Here is a 15,700-nt window from a genome sequence, read left to right on the forward strand (position 1 = left end):
GTGGTACGTGAAGCTGTCAGAGCTTGACTGAAATCTACTCAGCCTCCTGGAGACTGTTCCCAGGTGGGAATGCTGTCTGGACGCTCCTCATGGACCTCCACCCTTATTCTTATGATCTTTATCATGGCTAAACATTTTTCTCACATTCCCAATCCAGGGCACACATTCCTATTTCAATTGTAAATCTTTTTTGTTCCAGGAAATGCCTTTATGCATTGGGACCTTCTCAGCAATTCTGTTTCATATCTAGTTTTTTAGGGAGAACATTACATTGATAATTCAGAGATTAGTCATTTAGAGGTACATCTCAACCAAGATGAATATTTTACAAATATCTGTCAAATTTTATGTTTTTGTCAACCATCACAAATCAGGTTATGTAAAGTAAAATATTTTTGTATATGATGTAGTGCAGTGTATGTGTACGTATGCATACGATGCTGTAGATAAGAAAATGGATACAAAATGTGCAGTATGTACTGAGGTCTGTTTCTTGTTTCCTCCCTTTTTTCCTTCTGCAGGTATTTTATTGACAGGCACACAGATTTGGAGAGGCAGTTTAACATTAATGTTGATGATGGGAAGATCACATTGGCTAAACCCCTAGATAGAGAGACGGAAATGTGGCACAATATCACAGTGACAGCCACTGAAGTCAGTAAGTAATATTTCTTCGTTATATTTTTCAGATAATAACCTCTTTATTACAATAAATCATTAAGATATGTCTAAAAACAGAGGGACATCAGACCGGTTAGACCAATCACAATTGGCATCAGTTTTAATTATGTCAAATAATTGCGATGCAGAAGCAGATGTTGATATTTATAGTCAGCACTTGGAAATAAACTTCAAATGAACTGCGACAAAAAGAAAACCCTCATTTTACACACCAGGTTTTCATTTAGCCGTCAATAGATTTTAGGTGGTAAAGTTTTACTTCAAAAACTGAATGCACAGAGATTGTCCTGAGCTAAATAGCTTAGCAGTCCATTTGTGGACATCTAATGAGTAATTTTTACTCGCGGCAGAGCTGTTTGCTGTACATAATAGATAAAAGAACATCTGTTGACTGGATAAAGAACGTATTAAACAGAAGCTGTGGACCAGAAATAAATACTACACAAGCTATCCATAAACCAGGAGATTCATTTTGATTGGCATGTTGAGCTACATTATTTGGATGCCGGAGCCAAAAATGTTTCCCTGGAGGAGAAAGAACCCTGACGTTGTCGTATACAATTAACATAAGATTTCTTTGAGCTCAAAGAGTAGAGTTAACTGAATTTTTAAGGGCTCCTCACACAGCAACATTGTATATTAAACTAAGCATGTAGAACGGTAATGTTTCTCAGCAGTTTTTGGTTACAATTCAGAGCTGATCAAAATAAACACAATTTGAACAGAAATTTAAGTACAACTGTGCAGAGTTATTTAAAAGGATATTATTTAAACAAAGCCTGAAGAACATTTGACAGGCTAAACGTCGACAGGCTTTACACATGCCCTGAAATGACCTGTAGCGATGTTAAGGTCCCATGTCATGTGGTAACGCCAAGCGACTAAATAATTGGTTTAAAAGTCAGTGGTTGCAACCCTAATTAAATACAATCATTTACAGGGGTCTTCAAAAGGGACTGTAAATTACTACCAATGAATAATTCCAATGCAGAGTTAATCTAATTCAATTGCCCTTTATTTTCTTCTAGACTTCAGCTGCCACCGTTTTATTAATATTAATTTTTTTTAACCTTCATGTATTAAACATGCACCTGTACGGGGAATTTCGAAAGCACTTTGAATTTATTTTTTTTCTTTGCCGTAATCCTGTTTTGCATACTTGATAACGTCTAAAGCTCAGACGGATGTGGCGTCTCATCTGTCTCTCCATCAACCTAGAGGATGAGAGAGAGAAATGGGCGTGAGGCAGAGAGAGAAGGCAAAAATAACTGGGTCATTGTATTTACCTGGGATTTGCAACCGCTCACTTCTATGTTTGGACATCATACTTGTGTTTTCAGTGCTTTCATAACTTGTCTCTTTTTACATAAGGAAACCACAGCCAGATTTCCAGAGCCATAGTAGCGATCAAAGTGCTGGACATAAATGACAATGCCCCTGAGTTTGCGACTGAGTATGAAGCTTTCCTTTGTGAGAATGGCAAACCTGGATCGGTAAGAGAGCATCAATCAGACTTGCTTGTATCATCTCACATCACCTCTGTAACGTCCGGCCACATTGAATTATAGCCTATTGATTTTAGAGAGAGAGAGAAAGTAGGAGTCACCTGGGTGGCCTTTTTTAGCTACTTTCTCTCTCTGAAGAAAATGGAAACATTCAGTTCCATTCAGAGCCGGCAACACTTTAACCTACATGCTGTCACTTACAGGTGCTGTGTGTAATGTGCTATTCACACAGCTTGTTCTATAGAGGCCTTAAATAATGAAGTGTTATGTTTATTTTACCTTAGGATTAACTATTTCTATTAACAAAGTCCCCTTGCATGTGAATCCTTAACCTCCACCTGCAACATATAGTAGTCGGTCAGAACGCTCTTCACCTATGTGGTAAGAAGAATGCCCGGGATGACAGGGTCCTTCTTTTACCCAAACGCTAAATCAAAAAGATAAAGAACTTGTCTTATAAAAGGATGGCAGATATATTGATGGACTTGGCACAGAGAAGTGGGCAGCCAATGGCAGCACCCAATAGCTTAGGGTCTCTACTTTTATGAGTGAATGGGACAGATTTTTCATTCTGTGTTGGTTGCTGTCAGTGTATGGCCCCATATCATGTCAGAAGCAGAGTAATGTATGACTTAGGCCCCTTAAGTGTCCACCAACCCATCTCTGTGTGTCCACAGGTGATCCAAACCATCAGTGCTGTGGACAAAGACAATCCTTCCCAGGGACACACATTCCGCTACCGCCTAGAGACACTCAACAATCCCAATTTCACCATCAAAAACAATTTAGGTAAGAAGAACATACGAGCGTGAAAGAGAGTGGGGGAAAAAAGAACAAGCGAGACATCTGCAAGCGCAAACATTTTGTGTCGAATGCAGGCATGTTCGTGCGTTTAAATGGGAAATCTGTCGGAATTAGTGTACCCAAAAGTTAACAGATGCACAATTATCTGGACATCAGCTATTTTTTACTCCCCAGTGCATTGTGAAACAAAGCAAATGAACAGAATCCGAAACCACTTTCAGGGAGGGTTAGCGATGCTAGCTCAATGTAGGGTGACTTACTCAAGGCTGAGGCTGCACAGCAGATGGTTTTAAATTTGTTTGCTAAACACACTTATTTTCTTTTTCGTTTTATAGTATAATCTACGACCTCGACCTTCCTCTCCAGTCTGAGCTCCTGCTGTTCTTGCTGCACAACCAAGCATTGCACTATGCTTTCGAAGTCTTAAGAGAGAACTGTATTGATCTCGTTCCATTTGGCATGTGGTCTTATGGATGACCGTTGAAGGAACTGTTGTTTTGGCCGCTCACCAAAAGGAGGAAATGTGATATTTTTGAACCAGACAGATCAGACGTTACATCAAAAGAAGTCTGCCTTTCAAGGGACAGACATGTGTTGAGTTAATATGAAAGTAAGCGAGAGTGAGAAAAGGAAATGAATTGTGGATTCCCCTCTATCTTTAAAGCATATTGAGTGGAGTTCCAGGAAATTACAATATGAAAGTAAGGAAGTATTATTATTTATAATAATAGTAATATTAATAATATATATTAATTATAACAACAACAATAATAATAATAATAATAATATGAGTAATAATTAAAATAGCTTTTATAATTATTATTTAATTTTATTATTATTATTAATATATTTTGTTGTAATATATGAATGAATTGCTTTGCAATTTAAATGTATTACTAATATAAATGTAAATGCATTGCTTTAATCTTTATTCTAAAGCTTTCCTGTAGCTCAGTGTTTAGAGCATAGTGTTAGCAATGCCAGGGTAATGGGCATTGCACATACACAGATACAAATGTATTATATGATGCACTGTAAAAGTGCCAAATGCATTAATGTAAATATAATCTGATCAAATTTTTCCAGTTGTTTTGATGCTATACTGTATTTGAAGAGTTATCACATAAACCTGATTATCTATTTTAACCAAAATTACTCCTGTATGACTAATGTTACAGAGAACAAAGAATCCAGAGAGATTTTTGCTATTACAAACATTTGAATGGGTTTCAAGGTGAAAAGAAAGATGAAATAACAGTGATAGGAAAATTACTGAACAATGGACCATTCAGACAAAGATAGACCTTGAGGACTGCAAGATGAAGCAGACAGGCGGAATGTCATTAGTGACAATCTGAGATATCTTGAAAGGCGGCGTGTATTGTTGGTCAGCCTGAGTGAGTTCAGGTTAAAGATGGCCACTCCATCAAACAGACGGGAGAAAGCTCTGTAAGGACATGGAGCTTTGATGCTCAGCCTGAGGCGTCTGGTGCACTGAGGCCTCTTTCTCATCTCTCCTGTTGTGTGTGTATGTGTGCCTCCACATGTGTCAGAATGGGCTTGGCATCTAAACTTGTGCCTTGTGGTTTGACAGCATGTCTAAAACTGTGGTTTAACAGTTTAGTTTAACCGATTATAAACCTGATAATCTATTTTAACCAAACTTACTCCTGTAATAATCAGGCACTATCACAGAATACATTCACTAGTGAGACACATGTGAGATACATATAAATCTAAACATCTGCTCTTTATTTGTGTTTCCCTTAGTCCACATTCAATTAACCAGATTCAGGTTATTGCAGCTCCATACTCTTAATGTATTTTATCAGTTGTATTTTATTTCTCCTTAGCAATGTTATGAGATACATGTGAGACTTACTGTGCAGTGGCTATGAGGCAGATTCTTTAAAATGCCTGAACCTCTGGAGCAAAGCTGAGAAGGTTTCTCTGTGATGATAACTGTAATTACAGTAGCTGGTGATGTGAAGAGGCCGTGGTGAACCGAGAACTGTCAGGTCCACTTCAGTTATCTTGACCCAAAAGAGAAGAGTAATGAATGCATCAGGGCGTTTTGCCCTAAAATAAGGATGGAACACAACTTAATAGCTGCCCTATACTGTCAAAACCGCTGATGTTTTACATCAATGTTTGCCAGCCTTACAGCGTCATCATACATCTACACTGAAGTAAGGAATGTGTTACCTCCGTTTCAAATGTTTATCAAATAATGGAGATCATTTACTATTATCTTTATTATTTTCAAAATTGCTATAATTACAATCGATACTGTGGGTGAAAAACAGACAGACTTAAGCAATTTGTCGAATAGAATCAGTTGTTTTAAAGCTTCTTTTAGTTTGATATCAGATGGCACAGATGTTTAATGAGAGGAAAATAGGAGAGTGTTTTATTCTGGGAAACAGAAAAATAAGACTGAGAATGATTAAAGATTACAGCTGAAGAAAATCAGCCTTGGCCTAAAGTCTATTTGTATATAATTTACACAAATTGAAAAAAGTTATGGATTATACAAAAAAGATTAATTTGAAAAATATAATAATATTTGTATTAAGGAGCTTTGGAAACAATCTTAAGTGCTCCCTGGGGTCACTGTTTTACACTATAATATATACTGCATATATACTGTACATATATATGGGCCATATGGGAATTCATGCACACTGCTGTCCCACATCAAAAACACACATTTAAAAAGCATTCAAGCATTCAAATCTTAGTTGTTTAATAAGATCCTTCTATCATCTTTCGAAACCCACAATAATATTTAAAATATCAGTAAGCTTAATATACTGTATATAAAATCATTATTTATTGTCTAACCAAACCACCAAATTTTAACTAAAACATATTTTTTTATACTTCATTTTTATTATTGAAGTTTATGTAAAAAAATGTTTTCCGGAATTTCATGTCACCACCGAAACAGTATACGTTTTAGTCCATGAGACTGATTTGACACCCCTACATTTTTATCAAGAATCATTACTGTGTCCCTCTCTCTAATACGTACATGGTCGGTCTTATCATTTTGAAATAAATGTGTTCAAAAGTCTCAAAATCTGTGTGTTACTTTAAGGAACGTCACTAAAACCTCACCTATTGCACTGCAACTTTAATAGCCAATGTCAATAATCTATGCATACCTAAGTCACTTGCACTATTTTAGTCTAAATTATTATCTGTTCATAGCGACCTGTACATTAATGTTCATAGTATATAGCCATCTGTATATATTGTTCATAGTATATACCTACTGTCATATTTTCATAGAACATTCCTACTGCAAAATATTTTTATAGTCCATGCCCACTGTATTATATTCTCTCATATTGTATTCTGTATTTATTCTAACTGTATATCCTGCACTTAATATGCACTTCTGGTTAGACCTAAACTACATTTCGTTACACTGTACTTGTATATGTGTAATGACAATAAAGTTGAATCTAATCTAATCTAATCATCCAAAAAACAACTTTTTTGGGTGTTATTCCATCAAATTTAGTTTTTATGTGTGTACATTGGTTCAGAACTGTGCTCGGAAACCATGTGCTGATTAGCATCTCTGAGCAAGGCTCAAAAGTATCTCTACCCAAACAGTCAAAAAATGTTTAGGTAGTGAGAAAATGGAAGGAACCTTTGTTTGGAGGAATAAAGTAAACTCTATACAGTTTTGCAAATCATAAATATTTGTGTATGTTTTAGTAGTGATATAGTATTTGAGCTGTATGTTTTCTATTAGATATTTACTGTCAAATGTGTGTCTGCTATATGTGCCGGCTGTGTGTGCAACATATTTAGTTATTATCATTAACATAAAATGTTGAAAATCTGATTTAGCCGTGCAAATTAAATAATGTGATCACTACCAAAACATTACCGAAACATGGTATGTTTTGTAAAAAGTTATCAACAAAGATTTATGTACAAACTAATGATTCCTTAATTTTGAGATCGGTATTATACATGTTATGCTCTTTTCTCTTTTCAGAGAAAGGTTGGATTGAAAATACAAATAATCTCACAAATTACACTTTAAATATTGTTAGAACACTAAATTGTATTGATTTACATATGGAAAAAATTATTTTAATAGCAAAACATTTATTTAAAAAGTAGATTTAAACAATTTTTTAATCTAAATGTATTTAAACATTTGATTTAAACAATTTATTTTAAATATGTTTCCAATTTTGATTTTGCACCAATTCTGTAGAATGGCTTTTAGACAGGTATATTCATATATTATTAATATTATTAATTTAGATAAGATTTTGATGTACACATGTTAATATATCTGGGCTGGTACAGTGAACGCATTTGACACTTTTTGTGACCATTCCTTGTGAATAGACAATTGAAAACATAGACAGATCATCACATCTACAAATGAACACTGCATGTTAGCAAATAGTCTTTGGTGAAATGGGACACATTAGTTCATTGGAAAATGTTCTTCACACGTAATGACACTAACATGAGAAAAAAGGAATTTAATTACATTGATAAATCAGCTCACAGCATTTGCTGATAATTGCTTTGTGATCTCAGGGAAACAAAACTAAAGCCATATTTACATTTTTCATTAGCATGTTTATGAGCGGAAATTAAACTCCGACCCTCTTCAGTCTACCAACATTTGTTCCGGTGAGCTCCGATATGTCCTTTCATTTCATAGTTGGAAATTATGAAATTTCTGTTGTTCACCTTCATGAAGCTAATAAATAAACACATACATTAACATTTCCGCAGTTGCTCTCAGGACTCTATTAAGTGATAAAAAAGCTTTTTCCATTGCTCAGTTGTTCTGTCTGAGGCATTATCTAAACCTTCACCCAATAGCTGATTCTATTTGCTCTTGCCTGAAATGAAAAGGGAAAATATAACAGAAAAGGAAAGCTTTTACAAGGACATTTTACAGTGAATGAGCTAAAGGAGCTTTTTGACAGAGTGGAGAAGTAAAAAATAAACTTTGGGCTATGAGGGGTCAAATAATGAAATTACAACTTCTGAACTTCTGTAGCTCTTTACAGTATAAATGAAAAGTTCACTATTAAGGGTTCTGACTCCCTGACACTTCTTCAATACCCGTTTACCTCTGCTGAACCATCTCTTTGATACTGACAGCAGGGATTAAGCTTATCTTCACATTTAACTGATGTAAACGCTCTTGCGAATCTTGGCGCTGTGTTTGATGGGAAATTAAATGTGTAAATAAGGCTAACATTTATATTCGTAAATGTCTTTGATTTCACACAATCGGCGCATCTTTGTCTCTCTCCAGATAACTCGATCAGTGTTCTTGCCAAGCACGATTCCTTTCGACGACAGAAACAGGAGACGTACCTCCTGCCCATCGTAGTGACTGACAACGGAGAGCCTCCGATGAGCAGCACAAACACTTTGACTATCCGAGTGTGCGGATGCAGCCAGGAAGGGATGTTGCAGTCGTGTAATGTTGAGGCTTTTGTTCTACCCATTGGTCTCAGCATGGGAGCCCTGATTGCTATTCTGGCTTGCATAATACTTTTACTGGGTAGGTCATTTTAACTGCTTCTTTTGGAACTTACTAATTTATTAATATGAATGTCATTTTGTGATTTGCATGTAATTTGAATCTGAAATGAAATGGTGTTTCGTTTTCTGAAAGAATACATTTGATGGTAATACAAAGCCATTATGACTGAGCAAAGTATTTTTTTGTTTTGCAGTTATCGTGGTTTTATTTGTGACATTGAGACGACACAAGAACGAGCCTCTCATCATCAAAGACGACGAGGATGTGAGGGAGAACATCATCCGTTACGATGACGAGGGAGGTGGAGAGGAAGACACAGAGGCCTTTGACATCGCCACGCTGCAGAACCCAGATGGTATCAACGGCTATCTGCCTAGGAAGGACATCAAGCCCGACCTGCAGTTCATGCCCAGGCAGGGTCAGCACTCCGGTCCAAATGGAGTAGATGTGGATGAATTCATCAATGTACGGCTTCACGAGGCGGACAATGACCCCACGGCACCACCTTACGACTCCATCCAGATCTACGGCTACGAGGGCAGGGGATCCATCGCAGGCTCTCTGAGTTCCCTTGAAACGGCGTCCTCGGACTCGGACCAGAACTATGACTACCTTAGAGAGTGGGGGCCGCGCTTCAGAAGACTGGGAGACCTCTATTCCGTGGGTGAGAGTGACAAAGAGACTTGACCTCCAGGCACCATGGACCTTTTGCTTCCGTCCACTCAACTTGTGTATTAAGCTACGGGGATTACCAGATGTTAGACACTGCTGTTTAAAGGGGGCGGGGGGCTTTTTTAATTTTTAGAGAGACCTAATAGCATTAGTCATCTACCACATCAGAGTGCATTGTAATGTCAGAACTTAACAGTGTCTATAGTAGGAGGTCAATGAATCTTGTGGAGTATGAGTTTAGATTACTGTCATTGAGTGTCTAGCAGTATTTTTGGGTATTTGTCTTACACTGTGACCACCAGAGGCATCAGAACCTTGATTCTTGGTAGTCGCTTGAAAAGAAAGGAGGGAGACTTTTGGACAAGTTGTAGTCCAACGTGGCTGCACAGAAGAGAAAAACTGCAGAGGACTCAGAATGACGCCACTCCCCAGCGAAAACAGATCTCTTGCAGCCAATCAGATAAAAGAAGATTTTAAAAGAAAGCAAACTAAATAGCAATACATGATCTACATTACTAATGAATGTATGTGTGGTTTAATGAAAACAAATCAGACTGGCTTAAGGATCTGCCTGCTGACTTAACATTTGACCCTTTGATACTACGTGGCTGGATTTATCGAGATAACTGGAAAAGCCCCGTGGCACGCTTTATACAACCCTTTGTATTTACTTGCTTTAAGTGTGGTTCACACTCGAAGATTATTAGACTGTGTGAGGCAGAGTCAAGGACAAGAGAATCGTGAAAACAATGAGGCCTTCGTTTTACAAAAGCAAGCATTAAATACTGTTGAATTCAAATGTTTTTTGGAACATTGATAGTGTTTCTTCATTAATGTATATGTTTTATATAAATATTCATCGCCAGTTGTCTGTTTTGTGCTGCAGGTACGAGTATATTTGTATTTTTTATTTATTTATTTATTTATTTTGGTATACTTGTTATATTATGATTAACTTTAAGTTAAGCTTTTCTCTCTCCAGCTTTTCATTCTGTCGCGTCAGTCGTTGTGACGGTGACTGTACTGAATTTTCTCTATGGAAATTAACACGGATTAAATACATTTAAAACACAACAATTCATTACTATACGGAACTGTGAAAAACAGAAAGGATTTGTTCTTGACCAGGAATGAGAAGTCAATATTTTATTGACACTCCGTGTGTGTATATATTCACATACTGTATTCATTGAAACAAGTGATCATTTTAAGCACAATAGCTGGGAGCATTTAGTTCATGTTTATATTTGAGACCCCTGACATTTTTCAAATCCAAAACTGATCATGGCGAAATCCATAAAAGGAATACAGAAACAGACATGCGTTATGTGCTGCACTGTATGATTTTCGAGCAACAAAGCAAATCAAAACAAAAAAAATAAAAGATGTACATAGAGTGGTTGCTGATTCTCTTAGCGTTTCTTTGGAGTGAAGGTTTGTCTATGCACGTTAGCTATTGCACATGAGGATCTAGACAGCACTAAGGCTACGTGCATACTATGTTTGTACTGGTGCGATATATGGCAATTCTCTTTGAACGGATGGTAGCCTATATATAAAATAGTATTTCATGCAAATCATATTTTCTACTGTGCTTTAATGCTCATACACTTGTATGTTTAATTAGTTACTCTCTGTATTGTAATCGAAGATATCCATGTATTGTTTCCTACTTTGTGAAATATATTTTTATAAATGCTTGTGGGTGTAACTTTCCTTAAACACATACAGGAATCTGGGTAGTCGATATATATTTTTTTCATGTTTGTTTTCCATTTGACATAAAACGCTGGTAAAAGTTTAAAAGCATGATGAATATTGTGCTGCACTGAATTAAGATCGACCAAAATGTATCTTTATCCCATTTCTTCCACCAGTGGCTGATCTCTTTATGACTGTCATAACGTCACGACTTCTGCTCATATACAGAAACGTTGCTTTACTGTCAGACTGGTATCCTTTGTGAGAGATGCTGATAGAGTTTTAATTATCTGTCCCCCACAGTGTTTTCCAACAAAGTGGAGGCTTACGTGCCATAATCCTCTCCCACCCCCCCCCCCCCTCTCTCTTTGAAATATTTGAATATATGCTCAATCCTATCTGATATTACAGGCTTTTCATGAAGAACAAAAGCTTGTGATCTTGTCGAATACTGTGCTAAAGTGAATTTATCATTTGCCGCGCTAAAAAAAACTGCGAAATCCATTCATACAGACAGTATGTACACTGTTTGTTTGTATATGGGTTTTGTTTATATTTTTCTTTTATGCTCAAGGTTAACATTATAAGCAAACTAAATAATACAATGTTGCTGCAGTTCAATGTCCATAAAGAGCTGTATAGACAACACTTGCTTACCACAATGAAATAGAAGTAATATAAGCTATACGCATTTAGAAAATGCTCAGATGGTGGATGGGTTTTAATTCCAAATTAATTGAAAGAATCTTAATAGTCATATCACGTATTTCAATGAGTGGCCCTAAATATTTTACCCTTGAACATAACACTTAACCTCAGGCCCTTCCATGTACAGCCTAACTCGATAATGGTAAATTAATCTGGAAAAAAGCACCATCTAAAAGAGCTAAATACAAAACAAACCTTGCATCACTCGCAAATAATATCTTAAAAATATAATGCAAGTCATAGAAATCTTGTAGGTTAAAGTTATAGCTTTTCCTATACCCGATACTAAATTCTGCACTATTGTCTGTTCTACTCATGTGGACCAGGCCGGTCAATTAAAAATCATTTAATTTAAATGGGTAATACTGTATGACTTCAGATGTACATTCTGCATATTCATCCTTGGAATTTTCTGCGCAGACTAGATAATAAATTGGAAAATGGCATATGTCCCCATTAAAAGGACATCTTTATAGAAGTCAAGTGATTTGGAACAGGCCATTACTCTGCCTCCCCCACAGATCACTGGAGCAATGGAAATACACATGCACCATATGACCACCCTGTCACGCACATTAATATTGTTGACAACTTTCAAACTTTTGATGGTGTCAAAGAGGATGTATCCACTAATCCTGGAGAAAATGTCTTTGTAAAATGTCCTTATCAAAGTAAGAATTCAATGTGGAAAACGAAAATAGTCAACATTGTTTTTGTCACCAAGCTTGAATATATTGGCTTACTTTTGTGCTATTTAATGCACGTGACAACTTAAATCTGTGATAACTTTCCCCAATTTGCAATAAAAATGCCCTTGTCCAGAGAAACCAGCTCAATAACAAAATCTGCTAGTGCTGACCCTTGCATGAATGTACGCTAATATGCTAGTATGTGTTTACATGTCCACCAGCTATAATAATATATGATATAATACACTGCTTTCCTGACTGATGTTGTTTACAACAGAGCATCCCTTCATTGCATGTGGATAAAATTCAAAATGAACGTGCGCTATTAACAAGATGGTTTGCTTTTATTGTAATCCAGGAAAGATAAAATAAGTTTCTCTGCTTGTTCAGTTCTGCTTGGCATGTATCTGTTGGCAGCATGTGTTTTTTCTGTCTTAGTTCCAGACAAGTAAAAAGTGTTCCATAATTCTTTCTCTGTTTATATCTGTCTTGGACTTAAGTAGCTTTCTCTCAATGTTATTCTCTATCCTCCTCCTATAAAGAAATGAGCTTTGATTTAGAAGACCTTAGATTTGACTCAGCCACCCTTCAAGTGCCCTGGTTTGTATTCAAAACAATTCTGAAAGCATCTCTTATACAGTTTAACATATTTTTTGAAATAGTTGGTTTGACAGTATTAGATGGACCATGGATGTTTAATCAGGTCAAGTACAATGATAATTCAAAATGACTGAAGACCAGTTCCAAAGGCAATGTGGATTCATGCATATTAAAATGAAATGCAGATTTGATGGTATGACGATGTTAATTAAAGCAATCCTGATGATAATGGATATGACACAATGGAGACGGCTAAAGAGCTTATGGGAAATATAACCAATCACAAAATACGATGACTAAAATACATCTGACAAAAACTAAAGTTACTTTGGAAACTTCAAGCGAACAATACATTAGTTGAATCGTTCAGTGGTCAGTGCTCTGACTAAACAGCCATTAACATCAACAACCAGCATCTGATAGAGAGAAATGTCAAGTTGATGAATAATACAGCAGTAGAAAAATATGAAAGCACTTTGGTGCTAGAACTCCTGCAGAGAATCAGATAGAAAGCAGAACCTCTTTTGCAAGTGCCATACGCTGAAAATCAATGAGTTCTGGTCAGAGGCTCTTCACCACAGCATCTACAACACTTCCAGAGCTCAGCCGCAGTTAATGATAAGAAGAGTGTGCACGATCAACCGCAAACCATTTCACATAACTGCTTTTGCAAAAGTTGGGTCAGCCATAGTGTCAAGACAGTTTTCTCACAGACCAACAGAAATGGAGACTACAACAAGACCAACCACATTTGATCAAATTAGGTATTGACCAAATGCCAAGAACTGAGTGCTATTGTATAGTAGATGCCTTTTTTGACCCCAAGCCCAGTTAGTCTTTAACAGAATTCTCTTCTCCATAGTATGAAATTACATTAGGAAATCATACCATATCCAACATGCACTTCTGAGACAAACTGCCTACCACTTCTGAAGCTATAATGTATATAATATACTGAATAAATATACACTCAGTTGGCCATTAACCCTAATTTATTTTGTGATAATACCTTTAAATGATCATGCTTATTTTACAGATTGTTACTACATAATAAGTCAAGGGATGCAAAATATGAATTCGAGTTGTAATTATTTAATTATGTAAGATGACAGAGACCAAGGATGTGATACAGGAGACATTCTGTTCCTCTCTAGTGGAATGAGTTGCCAGCTTTCACCTGATCCACTACAACCAGATACCTTCAAAAACTCAAGACACAACTGCAAAGTTTTTGATGCTGCTGACAAAGAACTCTCATATTGAATGCTGCGTAGCATAGAAAGATATTTGGAAGAATGCTTGTCACCAAAAAGCTCTTGTCCACCATTGACTTCCATAGTATGAAATTACAGTGGTATCCAAAAGTGCCCCAGAAGTGATTGCTTTCCAACATTCTTTAAAATATCTTCTTTAGTGTTAAACAGAACAAATACATTTACCGCAGTCAATGGTGGCCAAGAAATGTTTGGTTACAAGCATTCTTCAAAACATCTTTATCTGTGTTCATCAGCACAAAGACATTTATAAAGATTTGGAAAAACTGAGTAAATGAACACAGAATCTTCATTTTTAGGTGAACTGTTCCTTATACTTAAGTCTGCAGCATTGTTTCATTTAAATATCAACCAGAGAGCAAGGACTGATCGAAAAGTATAATCTAAACATGTCAAAGGGCAAAGCACAGAAACAACTAACCAACCCGACTTCTCATGAAAACTCCTGTAAATGATGCTGTGTGCAGGACTGAAATGACATGGGTTGAACTCTCAGTGCATTTACTCACCACAATGTTGCTTTTCTTCGCTTGGTCTCAGACAGCACCCTACGATCACTCTAGAGGTGAACCTTGATTACAACAGACTATCCCAGAGGACTCCATTTGTGATTAAAATCGGAGGCCTCTCGCTTGGAAAGATTGATACGTCGGTATTAACAATTCAGCAAAATTGGCACCTCAAAGTGTTATTTTGAACTAAACAAGCATGAATAGCATGGTTCACATGTAATGCCTCAGATCAACTGCTTGAGATGAGAACTTGGGGGACACTTGGGAGAATCGGGCACATGGCACCGCTGTTGCAGTTCTCACCAATTAAACTAAAGTCACCCGTCTAAACTCATTCAAGAAAATAAATGAGCCAATACATGAAGAGTTGCATTGAGGAGAAATAACAAACTAGTGCAAAATAAAGTGCTTTGGAGATGTGACAGGACGTCGCCTCACTGGACTGCTTTAATGCTGGCAAAGCTTGTGTTTTGCATCTGATGTAATAGAAGACATAATCATGCCATGAGGGAATATTGAAGACGACCAGGATTTCATGTCTCGCTATAGCAGAGTACTTTCAGTACAATTATTAAATGGAGTAAAAGTAAAATTTGAATGGATCGTGTGCAGAAAGGCTTCTTTTCAACCTACAGACCTACATATCTGCCATGATGCAACCTAGTTACATTCATTAGTTGTCAACTACAGATTACACATTTAAACATGAGGAAATAAAATTGAGCTTAAAGCCACGATTTGTGTTTTTATAATACACTACAGTTACCATTCAACTACATGCTCCTTCGGATGAGCTGAAATTAGGTTGCTAGGTATCTACTGAAACCTGAGATAAAGAATCCAAGAAAAAGAAAAAAATACAAAATCCAGTGGAACTTGTTCGATCTAATGAGCGTCTAATGATCTGTTTTGGAAAAGGCAGCAGTCTGATACCTCAGCGTTCTTTCACAATTAGGAATCCAGTTGGCATCAAGTTAACGTATGTGCCACCCATTTTAGCTCTGGGACTTGG

General features: G+C 36.6%; 1 protein-coding gene across 1 annotated transcript in view; it reads left to right on the plus strand.

The window, feature by feature from the left end:
• The window catches only part of cdh8 (cadherin 8), a gene marked incomplete at both ends in the record, with an annotated part of 66,615 nt that extends 57,396 nt beyond the window's left edge, over positions 1-9,219 (plus strand). Inside the window, 5 exons of the mRNA XM_079457204.1 lie at positions 522-658; positions 2,053-2,174; positions 2,864-2,975; positions 8,299-8,550; positions 8,726-9,219. Of these exons, the coding sequence (XP_079313330.1) occupies positions 522-658; positions 2,053-2,174; positions 2,864-2,975; positions 8,299-8,550; positions 8,726-9,219 (1,117 nt within the window). The remainder of the gene's footprint in view (positions 1-521; positions 659-2,052; positions 2,175-2,863; positions 2,976-8,298; positions 8,551-8,725) is intronic.
• Between the last annotated feature and the right edge of the window lie 6,481 nt (positions 9,220-15,700).

Source organism: Barbatula barbatula (genome assembly GCF_947034865.1).
Source record: "Barbatula barbatula genome assembly, chromosome: 1".
Lineage (NCBI taxonomy): Eukaryota > Metazoa > Chordata > Actinopteri > Cypriniformes > Nemacheilidae > Barbatula > Barbatula barbatula.